Source organism: Hetaerina americana, unplaced genomic scaffold (genome assembly GCF_022747635.1).
Source record: "Hetaerina americana unplaced genomic scaffold, ioHetAmer1.1.p SCAF_4, whole genome shotgun sequence".
NCBI lineage: Eukaryota > Metazoa > Arthropoda > Insecta > Odonata > Calopterygidae > Hetaerina > Hetaerina americana.
The window spans coordinates 21,425,131-21,440,941 of record NW_027286985.1 but is presented as its reverse complement, the minus strand read 5'-3'; the positions used below and the strand labels follow the sequence as shown (position 1 = coordinate 21,440,941).

At 35.6% G+C, this 15,811-nt stretch overlaps 1 protein-coding gene across 1 annotated transcript; it reads left to right on the top strand.

Moving 5' to 3' along the window:
- Nucleotides 1-571: 571 nt before the first annotated feature.
- Nucleotides 572-11,656, top strand: LOC139692144 (S-adenosyl-L-methionine-dependent tRNA 4-demethylwyosine synthase TYW1-like). The gene is made up of 12 exons (XM_071590201.1): nt 572-1,470; nt 1,554-1,655; nt 1,735-1,929; nt 2,834-3,070; nt 4,293-4,553; nt 5,368-5,596; nt 5,697-5,874; nt 9,704-9,839; nt 9,929-10,039; nt 10,232-10,399; nt 10,478-10,582; nt 11,051-11,656. The coding sequence occupies exons 1-12, from the start codon at nt 1,141-1,143 to the stop codon at nt 11,162-11,164; spliced, it is 2,166 nt and encodes a 721-aa protein (XP_071446302.1). The 5' UTR covers nt 572-1,140; the 3' UTR covers nt 11,165-11,656.
- Nucleotides 11,657-15,811: the final 4,155 nt, after the last annotated feature.

Sequence of the window (15,811 nt, the reverse complement as noted above, 5' to 3'; positions counted from 1 at the left end):
ATGGTATATACCAGGGCAAGAATCCAAAGGGCTGCGGGTCAGTTTAAAAGTAGGTAATCGTTGTTTTACGGTTAAAAGTTTTTGTACATCGAAATTGTAAGAGTCCACTGGTAATAAATGGCGGAACACGTGTTACATAACAATGTTGCGTAATATACAGGTAGGACTAAAAAGTCAACTTTTAGCTTTGAGAAACAGGTCAGGTTCATACTACTAACCCTCATCACTATAGAACTAATAATACGGGCTACGTTGCATTACTATAGTAAGCAGGAAAGGCAATTGAATTACACATTCTCCAGCGAGTTTAGTAAATGTAAACATCATTTCAACAACTATAAACAAATATTTATCCTTTAAAGATACACCGACACCCTTCCCATATATGCTCTTCACATTAGAATGATATTTTTAATTCAATCCTTATATAACTCAGTGCAAAATAGAGCCCTTATGATTCCAGCTATTTCAAATTTACCTTGTTTTGTTTTGAACCTTTGTTTTCATGATGCGCATACGCAATTCGTTATTCCTTTTAATTTGCATCCTTGGTGTACATGAGTCGAATGTGGTTCATCACGTAGGCATTGTTATAAGGTCGTTTTTTTGGTAATGTCATGAGAAAGTTTTGGTGCTTACCCACCCCTTCAAGCGTTTAATAGAGCGTCATTAAATCGCACGAAGAATTTTGCGATTTGGAACCAAATGAAAGATTTTATTGCCATTTTCTGATCTCTGGCTTGTGTGGCCGATGTGAGGACCTTTCAGAAAAGCATGAATTTTGGTTCGGCTGAAATTTTATTACACTACAGTATATACGGTCATTATGCAACCATCTTTTTAATCGTTGAAAGTGGGTGATAGTGACGTAGAATCACAAAGTGTTCCTTGTTTTCTTAAGTCTGAAGTGCAACTTATATAATTTTCTCATTTTATTTCACGCGATATGATTCCGACGCGGTGACATGAGTTAATATCGTAGACTCACTATGGTACTATGTTAAGATTCTGTGCTGGAATTATCGGCTAATATTCTTGATTCCAAGCTCATTTGGTGCTACGCTAAGTTCGAAGCCGTGAACTTTGAAGCCTATTATAAAACTTATTTAACTCCACTAAGATTTCAAAGACATTCTCACCATGATTTTGGTTTTCGGAGTACCATTGATCGGGAACATATTTTTTTCGACTTTGATGTTCGGAGTATTAGTTGTATTTTTGTGCTGGGCCTATACAAATCGAAAACTAGAAGCGCCCGTTTCGACACCTGGAACTGTGATTAACACACCATCCCAAGTGAGCTCAGAGGAGATTATTACGGTGGCCAAAGAAATAAAGCGAATAAAGCCAAAGAAGAAGTCTTGTGGTGGAAAGAAAGGGTGCTGCAAGACGAAAAAAACATGTAAAACAGCTCAAGGCTCCATTGAGTCAATTAAAATATTCTATGCCACTCAAACGGGAAATGCTAAGGTATTTACTGCTGAATGAACTGATTAATTCCTAGTGATAACGGAATTTTATACTTTAAGTAACTTTTTTCAATTTAATTGTAGGCATTTGCCCAATCTCTGTCTATAAGCGCTGAGAAACGAATAATTAAGAATGAACTCGTCGACTTATCAAAGTATGACCCGGAGGATAATCTCAATGAAGAAGTGAGTTTGTTTTTGTTGTGCACACTTGTAACTTTGAGCCTTAATTCATTCTTTACTTGGATATTTTATCTTAATGCAGGCAAATGATACATCTTTATGTATATTTGTGGTGAGCACGTATACTGATGGAAGTCCTCCTGAATCTACTTCCTGGTTCTTTAAATGGCTAGAAGAAGCCTCTAACGATTTTCGTGTTCAAAAGGCGATGCTTAAAGGAATGAAATATGCTGTTTTTGGTCTAGGAAATTCGGTGTATGGAGAAAATTTTAACAAGGTAATATGAGAAAATTACTATTATGGTTTCGTAAAGTTTCAACGGTCTTTCAATACCTTAAGCGTCGTATGATTTTATGTGGGTGCTCAGATTTTATAGGGACCTACAAGTGGATGTTATGCAGTCAAACTAAAACAACTTTTCAAACTAAGTTTAATAGACGCCCTTTTTGTGAACCTAACAAATGCTCACACCAATCTCATTACTCACCCATTTATTTGGAAAAGCACTAGTTTTCTGCCTCTCTTTGACAACCTTTTCACTTTTTCATGTGGAATATGATTTTATTTTTATTAAAATTTGAAAAAAAATAGTTTATGAGAGCTAAAAATGATTTTGATATTTCACCTATGATAACAAAGTAAGAAAACATTTTAGTATTTGAAGCCTGTTGGTGTATGAGTTGGAATAGGTTAGCTGTTAAGTTCCATTCTAAAATTGGCCTTGCTTATTTTGTGGGAAGACTTAACAATGACTTAATTACATCCAGAAAATTTTTAAGGATTATTTCTGTATTGGGCGAAATGTACCACAGGTGGTTTTTTTGATGGAATTATCTCCCATTTTCCCTGTGTGTTTATCCAAAACACCTGTAGCTCACTTAAGTTAATGAGCAATTTTAGTTATAATCCACTTGTACAACAATTACATCCCCTTTGAGGGAGTGGGAAATGCTATGTGGTATTATTGGAGGAACAGACCACTAGAAACACTGCCAATGAAGGAAAAGGTTCAATTCCTGGAATTGGTACGATTGTTATTTTGATTGGGATTCATTTCAAGGTACTCTCTTTGTCCCCTGCACTCTATTATTTGCCAAGTGGTGCTGATACCCTCAAACCTATGTAAGTTTGCCCCACAAAAAAGGAAAAATCTGTTAAATTGCGAGTTCTCTTGCTATCAGGTTGGGAAGAAATTGGACAATTGGCTGCATTTACTTCAAGCTGTGCGAGTGATTGCATTGGGTGTTGCTGATGAAAATGCTGATACAAGTATTAATGGGGGCATAGTGGAGGACTTCGAGGCATGGCAGACCAGGCTTTGGGAGAAGGTTGCCAAGTGGAAGGGAAAGTCTGGCTGTGGATGTGGAGGTGAAGGCAAAGGCCATAAGGAAGAAGAGGACGAAGGAGTGGGGGTTGAGGTTGGTTTTTTTTATTGACGAGCATGCTTAACTCATTATAGTGTCCAGTTGATTATGCAATTAAAATGTTTTGTTTTGTGGCCTTTTGTAGAGAATCATGATTTCTGTTAACTTCCCTATGGCTTGAAATATTTTGTATTGTTGAAAGATGCAGTGAAACCACGTTTAATGAGCACTATTCATTCCAGAATCTTACTCATAATGCAAAAATAAAATGTGAGTTCTATGCTGGAAAAAATATATATAAAGTTTACTCAAAGATTGTAATGTACCATATTTCTGTAACCCATAAGACAGACCTGGAATTTACAGGTCATAATTTACAAAAGAGACTTAGATAAGACAGAAAAGGATCAAAGTATTTTGATGTTAACAATGTGGAGGAAAAGAATTTGTTAAATTAAAAATTAAGCGGCTACTCATATGTCAAGGTTTATTCATTGTAGAATCCCAGAAATTTGACATCACTGCTGCTTAATCATATCCGCAGTTATTTTCACTGAGGTTGTCACTCTGCTCTTATGTTTGAATACAATGCTGTTTAACAATCTTCTCTCTTAAGATCAATCCCATGAGGTTATTTTTACTTAAACTTTTTATGCAACACTTATGTTATTATTTTAGTATTATCAAACCTTGTATTAAAAGCAACCATTTTCTACGCCTTTAAGATAGCCATTTTACTTGGTTGAATGCCGGTAGACTCCATTTTTATCGGGCAATGTTAAAATGTATTAACAGAGGGGCGACATCCACACTAGCCCTACAAATATTAATTTGTGGTAGCACCACATGTGAGATGAAACTAAACACGCTACATTGTATATATTTGAGATTGATTTTGAAATTTTTATTGGGAAATACTTTCTGTGAAGTATTAAAACTCTGTTGCTTACTCTTGACTCAAAACAGATATATTGTCAAAATTTGTTTTCTGGGCTACCATTTTCTATGCCTTATGCTAGTAAAAAATACTGAAAAGAGTATTTATTTTCTACCAAATTGGTTTGCGCTTATAGTTCAAAGTTATACCCTTATACCTCATAATCAGAGTTACACACATATATGAAAGTTGGTGTTATTCTCTTGCATGCATGTCAACAAAATTTAACCTTTAAATCTTACATATACAATGAGAGGAATGAAATGGGTTTTTATCTTAAAATATAACCTAGCAATAATTATTAGATAAACAGTCTTGGGCTCGTATTCGTTGTTTCAGTCTTCATGTGATTCAAGTGGTGGTGACAGCCTCAATGAAGAATCCGAGTCAGATTCTGGGGAAGAAGGAAGTGGTGGAGTCATGGATTTGGAAGAACTTGGAAGCATGATGAAACAGATGAAGAATGGTGCCAAGGAAGATACAGGCAAAGATGGAGCTCCCAAGGAGATGATCACTCCATTGCTAAGAGAATCTCTGACAAAGCAAGGCTATCGTCTCATTGGGAGTCACTCTGGAGTGAAGCTATGCCGATGGACAAAAGTAGGCATTCACCTGATCTTTTTTATCAAGATATCTTTAAAGTTCTGGATTTTTTATGCTTTTATTCAGTGCTTTAGGTTTTTATTTATGCTGCAAGTTAATGACTTGACAAACCAACTCATGCTTTCATTTAATCATTATCCAGAATCCTTTTTCCTCCATCATCTTAAAGACAGTAATGTTCTCCATGAATGTATTGCACACTCAATCTTCAATTATAAGCTCAGTTCTTGTCTGGTTAGGTTACTATGCATGCTAAACCTTTTGTGTGCTGGAGGGTATGTTATATTAAAACATACTAGAAAATAAGCATTTCTTTCTGACAACTGGAATTAGATCATTTATTTATTTTATTTTTATTTATTTATTTATTTATTCAGTATAAGTCCGAAAACAGCACATTCTGGCCTTTACATCGAACTATTAACAACGATAACAATGATCACATTTACAAACACCCAAGCCCTAGGTGGAGGAAAATTCACCCAGGCGGGAATCGAACCCGCGACCCTTGGAATGGCAGACGAGGACGTTACCCCGCCGCCAACGGGGTCGGCATCAGTTGTCATTTCAAAACTTCACATTTCATTGACGCGTTTAATGTAAACCCAACCATTGGTGACTGGTTATGGAGTAAATTATTCTCTTTTAATGTTCTACTCGAGTCAAATTAATGTATAAAGAGCCATTATATAATTTTATAATGCAATATTGACAGTTACTAAATCAGCATTGGCTCTCACACCTTCAGTATGCATTATTGATTCTAAAATATGGTTTTGAATAATATAATTCATAATACTTATGTTTTTAGTCAATGCTTCGTGGGAGAGGTGGATGCTACAAGCACACCTTTTATGGCATTGAGAGTCATCGCTGCATGGAAACCACACCTAGTCTTGCTTGTGCAAATAAGTGTGTGTTTTGTTGGAGGCATCACTCAAATCCTGTTGGAACTGAGTGGAAATGGAAAATGGATGATCCTGAAACTATTGTGAGTGGTGCTCTGGAAAATCATTACAAAATGATTAATCAGTTCAAAGGTAGTTAAAGTATGATATTTCTCATGAATTTCGTAGATAAATGTCCATTGAGTGATGAAATGTTTTGATAAATCTCATTGTCAATTTCTTTTGTGCATAGGAGTTCCTGGAATAATGAAGGAGAGACTGGATGAAGGAATGAAAGTAAAGCATTGCGCCCTATCACTAGTAGGAGAACCAATTATGTACCCTGAAATTAATCAACTAGTTAGGTTGCTGCATTCCAAAGAAATATCGTCGTTCCTTGTAACAAACGCCCAATTTCCAAAAGAAATAAGGTAAATATACCTAGGCTATTTTGGTAAGTTGATTATGAGCAGCCAATAAGGGAAAAGTTTCACTGCTAGTCTACAAGATGACAAAGTGTGTAAAACACACATGGGCACCTCCTCCATTTTAGTGATTGATATCTCCTTTAGGTCAGTTTTTTGATTTTTGTGTTTTTGAAATTAATGCCTTAAAATCTTGCAAATATTCCAGGAAATAATAATAGTTTTAGCGATGTTGATCCTTTGATCCTGTCAACCTCTCATTCCTACTTTGTCATCAATATTTTAAGATTTGACCTCAATAATGTTTTTAATATGTTAACATTAAGTAATTTTAAACAGTATCCAGGCCTATGAAAAAACATTATCCTTCAAAGTTTTGTATTATATAATTAATCTCTCTTAAAAATTTTTGTGCGGTATAAGCTTACAATAAGTTTTTTTACAGCTGTTCATTACCTTCTTTGAATGAATGTAGCAATGCAATGCAATGTACCTTGTTCATAAATAGGAAACAAACCTATTGTGATGGAATCAATTGAAAACTGAAAGGTTGTAGCTTTGAGAAGAAGTTATTGAGGAACTGAGAAACATGGGAGGTAGTCAGCATGGCATCATAGGGATAGAGCGCTTCCTTACTCAACTTCAGCCTCTCACTCCAGTAGCATACCCGTGAAATTTTTCCATGTACAGGAGAACCTCTTGTAATGAGCCCTCAATTAATGAGTATTAATGAGCCGAAAATATTGTAAAAAAATAATTTCCTAACTAGTGATGTTCCACACGTAAGTGACAAGGAGAGAGAAAGAAAGTCCTGCATTGTGTGCCTGCTGCATCATTCTGTGTTCAGCACTTGTTTCACTAGCATCTTAGTGTCGCTTTTTATCACACACATTTTCCAAACTTGGATCAGACGTATTGTTTGTAATGTTTTTGTGCAAAGAGTAATAACCCTTTCATAAATGTCATTGAAGACAAAGCTACTAGAAAAACGCCTTAAGAGAAAAAAGATACCCAGAAAAGAGAAGGCCAGAAGCCAATGAAATATGGTCTAACACTGCTATTTTGTATCAATGCAAGCAGCGATTTGAACATAAAACTGCTGCGTGTTTACCATTCAGAAACTCAGTTAGCCTTAAATAGTGTTAAGTCCAGAAAAAGAGACTAAGTATGATGTTTCCTGCAAATTGAATTTGCATTCCAGCTTATTTCATTCCACGATAGAAGGAAAGATAAAGATAATTCATGATCCGAAGCAAGGTATACATATCATATTCTTTGAATAAACCTTATACTTATATTTTTCATTAGAGAATGCATTATCATATTTTATATTAATTTATTTGGGAAAAATCATTTTGCACAACAAGAATTTTACATTACAAGTAAGGTCCTGGAATGAATTATGCCCCTGTAAGCCAGGGGATCGTGATGGTGCGGTGGCTAATGTACGGGCTTCTCACCCAAAGGGCCCTGGTTTGAATCCCAGAGGCAGCAGATATTTTTCAGTGATATCCCAATGCTAAGATGCTTTGTGGAGAATAATTGGAGTGATTATGCTGACCATCGGATGGGACATTAACCTGTGGACCCCTTAGTGCCTTTTGTTGAGAGTAGGCAAATGCCGACACTGGGTTTTTGTCCACCCTTCATCCTTTCCTGTCCATCCCTGATGGCATAAATGACCTCGGCTGTCAGTCGCCTCCCTTAAAATACTAACTACCCTGTACGTGAGGTGCCATTATACCTTTAAAAATGAAATTGGGTGAGGTTTTATGTATGTTGTCATAATGCTTTGATTTTTCAAGTGAAGTAATTTAGAAAATACAAGTTTATCAATTGTTCAAAATTCTATTTTTAAGTTTTCCTCCAACTTTTGTTGGACGCTGTCTTAGACCTAACTATGAGGACTTACTCCATATTGTTAGTAATGGTAAAAAACTGTAATTCCACAATTTATTTATCATTTAATGATGATTTCAAACTCAATTATTGCACCTAAAAGGAAAAGGACAAAGGTCAGATAGTCTGAAGGAGTTAAAGATACTATTTACGGTCAACCCAAAAAGTACATTTTGAGTAAATGAGCTATTGTACCTACCCACTTCCCCCTTCTCAACTTTCCAAACACCAATGCTTCACCTCTCTCTGCTCATACTCACCGTTCATGTGAAGTAACTGCCTCCTGTCCTTCATCCTTGCCTAATTGCATTGGTATGTTTAAAGGGATGTTTTACTTTGTTGTTTTGGCTCCTCCTTACTTTCTCCCCATTCCCCTCCCTCCCTATTGGAATAATATATATAAAATGTAACCTTGTACAACCTTTCCTCTGGGAAAATCTGCAAATATCCCCTGCCTTCTGTGGCAATACCAAACAGCTCATTTGGTTATGACTGTCCCCTTTTGACAAACCACTCACCAACGGTGGAGTGGAAGTAATGTTTACCAAAATGTAGAGTGAAGGTCTCAATAGTATCTTCAGTTAAATGAAACAGCAAATTAATTTGCTTTTTTAGACATAAAATATATTTCTTGAACATTTATGTCTGTGAAACTGGTAAATTATGCATATTGCCTTCTTCTTATTACCTAATTTTTACACCATGATAATCCAATACAAAGGTAGAAATTAATGGTATAAGTGCCCAATTCATTGACATTTAATACCCAGGTACTCTTATAAGCTGTTATTTGACAATTATTATATTTTCTAACTTGTGGAAAGTGTGTGTGTCACTCAATAACTCATCAGAAAATCCAAGAGATGACAGTAGTAGCATCAGAATAGGCTTGCTTTTAGTAAGCCTCATCTCTGACTAGGATGCTGTTTAAGTTTTAGGTATATCCATCTTGTGGTGTCATTTTCATATTAGAGTGAAACAAACTTTCATTTATTTAGAAAAATGGAAAAAAAGGATTTCATGTGGAAATTAAGTGCTTCTATTTCAAAGGATAAACACCGATAGAGAGCAAAGCTAAGTTGAATAAAGTTCATGGCACATCTGTTCCTGTGTTTGCAGCTGTTTACAATTGGGTAAATGTGTTTAAAAGTGGTCATTCAAGTTGATTTAATAAAGAAAGAAGACCAATTCATTTAGGTCTGGGAAGTTTTTGTACAATCGACATTGTATTTCCTCCCTATGGGTTAAAGCCTTGATGTACTGTAAGGGCTTGTACGTTCAGATTCCCTTTGAACTGCACTGGTGGGAGAAATGGTGCTTGACTCTGGTAGGGTCACCCATTTTGTTATTTTATTATCTTCCTTAAATCCTGTAAACTTGTAGAGCCAGGAAATTTTCATAGTTACATTCAATGTTAGATACTTAATTTTTAAGGGATGAGGGAGGATTTCGGAAAACAAAGCAAAAAATCCATTTTTAGTGTTCATGTATGGATTTTAAAATCGTGATATGTCAAAATATATTGAAAGAACGTCCATCATGGTGGCATAAAATGCATCCCATTGGTTTTTGCTGTGTTAATATGTTTCATGTACAAAGTTGTGATGGTTGGAGTCCAAAGCATGGTAAATTATTTGAAACCATATTACCTGGCAGCAATGTTATATTGGACCCTTGAAAAACTGTTTGTTGATTGGCAAGGAGATATGACCTTCCTCCTGGCTTACTATAATTCTTGAACTTAAGTTAATATGATATGTTTTTACTGTATGTTCTCTTTGGTGAGAAGTGAAGAAGGTGAGAAGTCAAATTGTATAATATAACAGCATTGGAATAACATTTGTAATGATTAAAGTGGTCCAAAAATTTAATCAATATTCCATGAATAAAATGTTATAGCGATTGTGATCAGTGCTTGTGTAACTTATGGTTGCAGGCAAATGGATCCTGTTACTCAGCTTTATGTTAGTGTGGATGCAAGCACCAAAGATAGCTTGAAGAAAATTGACCGGCCACTTTTCAAAGATTTTTGGGAGAGATTCATTGACAGTCTAAAGGCACTCTCAGAGAAGGTATGTCTAACCTAATGTCTATTTCATTTATCTGTACTGTGATCATTCCCTGCAGGGTTAATTATTTCTTATAACTCATTTATTTACAGGGTCAGCGCACTGTGTATAGGCTTACATTAGTAAAAGCTTGGAATGTTGAGGAGATAGAAAATTATGCTCAGTTGGTAGCTCTAGGAAATCCTGATTTTATTGAAGTCAAGGTCGGTAGACAAATTAAGATGTTATCATATGGTTTAAATTGCATAAAGTTTTTGGCATTGCACATTTTTTTTTGCTAAGTACACTTGTAAAACCTAACACTTCAAACTGCATATGCCATACTTTGTAATGCAAGCTTTGATATTCCCTGAATTGTGTTTTTTTTTTTTTATATGGAATTATTTTTCTATTAGGGAGTAACCTATTGTGGTACGTCAAAAGCTAGTTCATTAACAATGGAAAATGTTCCTTGGCATGAAGAAGTTGTGTCTTTTGTTCAGAAATTGGTAGATCATTTACCAAGCTATGAAATTGCCTCTGAGCATGAACATTCTAACTGTGTGCTCATAGCACATGAGAAGGTAAGTTGAACTACTTTTTTGCATCTTTGACAGAATTACATACCAGATAATCTCATTGTTTGTCATTTCTTTCTTCAGTTTAAAATCAAAGGGAGGTGGAACACATGGATAGATTATGATAGGTTCCATGAATTAATGCAGAGGTATAATGAATCCAATGGAAAAGAAACCTTTAGTGCTAAGGTGAGTAGTTTCATTAAAATTGTGATCCTAATGTAGTTTAAATTACCTAATATGCATAAATGTTCTGTTGAAGGAATTGATTTCTTTAGGTTCATTAAATATCAAAATTTACTTACTGAATTATCAACCTCTCTTTTGAATTTTAAATCGTATGGAACAAGATTTTCACTATGCTAAATGTTTAAGCCAAATCCATTAAAATATTCATCTTTGCAAGTACAATATTCTTGGATGAGAAAAGTCATAAATTAGAAAAGAAGCAATAAGTACTGTAGTAACGACTGGTTTTTCCTGGTTCATTATAAAAGCTGCTAAATAATAATATATATTTGTTAGATAGCTCTCTGACCTTGGCTCTTTTTTTCTTGCAAATCATTTGTTGATTTTATTTGTATTATCATACATGTATATATTGTCTTTGTGTATTAATGTAATATTTGGGTACATCTTTCCTGATTTTCTTCATAGGATTACATGGCTCCTACACCAGAATGGGCCGTGATAGGATCAAATGAGAGAGGATTTGATCCAGAAGAGACTCGCTGGTATCGGAAGAATCGGAAAGACATATCTGGATGTTAAGGATTATGAAGTATAGGAATTTCAAATCTAGTGTGTCCAATTGAGGGAATGTGATGAAAGGAAAGATTTAGGAGAGAATCTCAGTTGATTTTAAGTAGAGAATAATGTGTGTAAGTGAAATTAAGGAAGCAACTGATGGCATCTTTAGCAGTAGCATAAAAGTAACAAACATAACTTCCTATGGAAGTCAAAACTCTTCCATTGCTAATATTAATTATGAAGTGATTTTTCAAGTTACCCATGATTTGTGTTTTTTTATTTATGCAAAGGTAGCTTGACAGACGAAGGACTTGATAATTTATGTGGTTGTGCTGCCATTTGGGGGCTAAGCGTGAAGCTTAGTGTTAGAATGTGAATCAACTTTACATGCCTTAAAAGACTGCCCACGCTTGGTTCACCATTGTGGTCACAATAAATGCCAAATCAGGGAGGATTTTGTCTTTTATATATTATGATGTTTTCGGTAATGTTGTTTAATAAAGTATAATTTGAAAAGAAGAATAAATGCAAATATTCAATCGGATATCAATATTCCTGATGCAATAGGAAAATTCAGGAGTGCTATAGGAACAATATTGAACAGCCACTTGAAATAGAAATTTAATGTGTTATTAAATGTATTAGGGAATGAACTTCTCCCCAAAAATCTTTCCTCAGAAATTGCCCTGTCAAAAATTCACACAAATGGGAAGATGAAGCATATCCTATGCCAGGTGAGTATTCTTCTGTGATGGTCTCCAAAAAACTTTTTCCCTGTTGTCCATCATGAATAAAAATGCTTAAGGCATGAAGATCCCATTTCTAAGGGGTATTGTGCTGCTTCTCCTTTAATCAGGTCTTATCAATCGTGAGTGTCTTTTAATGCAACTTTTAGTTTGAAAGGTATCAAGTAAAATTTATGCTCATTCATAGCTCCTTTAGTTAAAACCCTTGAGGTTTGAAGTTCGGCAATGAGAAATGCCTATTCACTAAAAGGTCTGATTAATAAGCTTAAAGAGCACCCTGATAATGCCACATCTTTTTGATTATTCAAAATAGTTTTTCTGGTAAAAGCATCCATGCTCTGTTTATGAAATTTCCTGTTGTGTTGTTTGACATGAAATGTTTATGAAAAAATGGGTGGTTTCCATGATATCTTAAACAGCCAGAAATGCCAATTGCAAGTCTTGGACAAATTATATGTTTTGTGATTATTGGTTGTTGTTTTAATGTAAGAAATGATCAGGGCCTGGTTGAGGTTTGTGGAGAAGTGATGGATGAAAGGAGTCTGCAGAAATAGTTCCATTTCTTTATTGAATGACTGATGTTGATTCAGAATGTGTTTAGTTCATTAACCTCTGCACATTTTCACATCATAGTGGTCATACTTCAGTGGCTTCTAACAACTTGGTTGGAATATAATTATCCAACTCACAATTCTCACTTTTTACATACTGCTCTCGTTCTAATTTGAATGAGTATTTAAATGAATGACAATAATGGTTAAATTAAGGACTGTCAATGACATTTTGGGTAGAATGGCGGTGAAACAGTTTTACTCAGGAACAGAAACTGGTTTTACATGTGCCTTGTACCTTAATTTTGTCTGGCCACTTATGTGCTGATTAATTTGGTTTTAGTATTGTAATTCTTTTACTTGTTTTTTTTTATAGTGCAGCCATTCTTAATTTCAGGGTGGCTCTCGTGCTTAATAATGTTGTTTTGGTTATTCAAGATAGGAATTCTCATTATGGTATGCTATGTGTAAAGATAAGTTATACATAATCTTGAAACATATCTTGATTATTTGATACGGTGGAATTTAACATGTCATTATCAAGGTCACTAAGTTTACTGAAATTTGGTCCCTCCCTTTTGGAATGAGATAACCTCTGAGATTACTGATTAGAGGGCTTCGTAAGATAAATACAAGAGAGATAAGAGGGCTTAAGAACCAATTGTATTGAGGATCTTATGACAATATTAATTAAAAGTAGCTCTGTTTAAAAAGAATATTTTTAATTTCTAAATGTTTTTCTAAGCATAGAATTAATTGGTAATAAGTACAGAGAAATCATTTTTAAAGATGCAAATATGACAATAAATGCAGTTAAAATTTCAAATAATCAATCAATGGAGCAAAAGTTACTCCATATCTTTTGATGAATTAATGATCATTAACAATAAGCACAGTAATCAACCCTAAGGTCGGCTTGGTAGGTGATGATAAAATTCACCCAGTACTACAGGGTTCGTCCGGAAAATAAGTGTACTGAGCTCAGGAAAAAAATTTATTACACTTTTACATATCTTAAGCTAATATTCCTTAAAATAGGACCCTTGTGAGTCGATACACTTGTTCCAGCGGCGTTCCCATTCCTGGAACGCTCCCGCGAAGGCATCATCGGGAACCTCTCGAAGACACGTCGTCATGGCTTCTTTGACGGTGTCCAAAGTCCCGTATCGCGTTCCTTTCAAACTCCTCTTTATCTTCGGGAACAGAAAGAAGTCCGGTGGTGCCAAGTCCGGGCTGTAGGGCGGGTGCAGCAGCATTGCCACGCTGTGCTTAGCCAAGAAGTCCGACACGACAAGTGCGGTGTGAGACGGTGCATTGTCGTGATGCAGCCGCCAGATGTTTTTGATCACTGGCCAGACGCGGGCGACTCGTTTTCGAAGCCTGTCGAGCACTTGGACGTAAAATGCAGCATTTACAGTTTGTCGTTCAGGTACAAATTCGTAGTGGACGACTCCGCTTTTGTCAAAAAAGACAATCAAATCAGTACACTTATTTTCCGGACGAACCCTGTAAACCCAACGGCGTGTAAAATTCACACATCAGGGTAGGGGTGCCAGTTCCTTTCCCTGTGCCGTTTATGGTTTCCTAGGAAGATCTCATACCCGAAAAATGACATGGCTTGGGTGGAGCTGCAGGTGCCCAGAGAGGCTTGCCTGGTAATCGAACCGAGCACTCTGGTCAGTAGTCCAATGCTCTACCCCTGGGCTACCACGACCCACAATAATTAACCATTTCTGAAAAAAAGACTGCTAATTTTTTGTTTCCCTGGATCTTAATGTTTTTATATCTGGTCTTACATCCCTGGTGTCAAATATCAAAACAGTCCTACATACTTTCAAACTGGACCCTTATTTTTGCTAATACATCCAAGTATTCTGGATGTTTTACCATATACCTTAGATATGCATTAGTTGGGCCCTGATTATTGATGCTGGTGCTCCCCTTCTATATGGCATTCATGGTGACCTGAGGATGACGGCAAGGCATCGAACCTAGTCGTACCAAATAAATTTGATTGGAAAGATTCATTGGTATTTGTTACTTCAGTGATTTTAGAGTTACCTGTTAATTTTTTTCAAAAAAACCAAAGGGCTCTTGCTTAGATAGCCACCAATTGATTTAATGGCCCAATGACTCATGACAAATTTGCAATTTTTGGGAAAAAGGCTATTTTTATGACCGTTCAATGTCCCAACTGCTTCAACTGTGTGAGTCTGGCTGGTTTATTTGAGAACTTAAGCATTTTCTTAGATTGCAAGGAGTGCTATTTCCTAGGCCTGCCTTTCCTTGTTGGATTAATTTATGTCCTTTCTGCTATATTTTATCCAACTATCTCATGTATAAGAATCTGTTCAACCCTTATAATTTTCTCTTTTAGTACCCTCAATTTATTAATTTCCTTTCTTAGACTTGAGTGTATTAAAATAGATTGCAACCGTGACACAGTGGAAGGGTTAGCATTTTATGTTGATTTTTATAAATAAACTATTACTAACTGCTCAAGCAGTGACCTATATCAAAAGTTAGGTGTCAGACACTGTCCACACAGCATCTACACCTCAGTGAGGTTACTGCCTAAACATCTGGACCATGTGGGAAGAACAGTTAGTGATGGTGTTACTTTTCAGCCACCACAGAGGAAGGCAACAGGAATCCTCTTCAATTTTCTTCCATTGGTTGACAGCGGGCACTTGTTAACAACATTTTTGAATCCTGAAAAATATAACTATTTTTAAATTCATGAGTGACAGTGGGGCTAGAAGTAATATCCCCTCTGCCACCATCAAATCAATGCACAATTAGTCCAATGGCAGAAAATATATGGATGTAACTAAAACTTATGATGAGGAATGAGATGATAACATATTGAGGAATCAAGTCTGGGTGAAAGGATGTTTTTTTAAAAATGAAAATTGAAATAGGTGGCTACTTGAGGGAATATTCCTAACAGCAATTTATAGCAGAGAAGAGTATTTATTAAGCTCATTTATTCAAGATGAGTTTAGATTTAGCCTAATGCTGTTCTAAGGGAACTGAGTCAATGTGGGAGAGCCAAATTACTGACCGGAAACAGAAAATTGAAATCAGATACTGGAGGAAAATAGAAATTAATATAGATTAAACAAGAATTGTTGAAATACCCATAGTACAACTAAAAATTCATAGGGAAGACAGCATTAGTGCATGATGCAGAGATAATAATTTACATTAAAGCAATTAAAATGATGTTATGTTTTGGAGCTTGGTTAGATTTTAAATGTAGGATTAGTTCATTAATTATGATATCCTTCAGCTTTGCTACTCCCACTTATCTCAATTGAGGTAATCAAAATTTTCAATCGTATTGGTAGATGATATTGACTTGCGGTGAA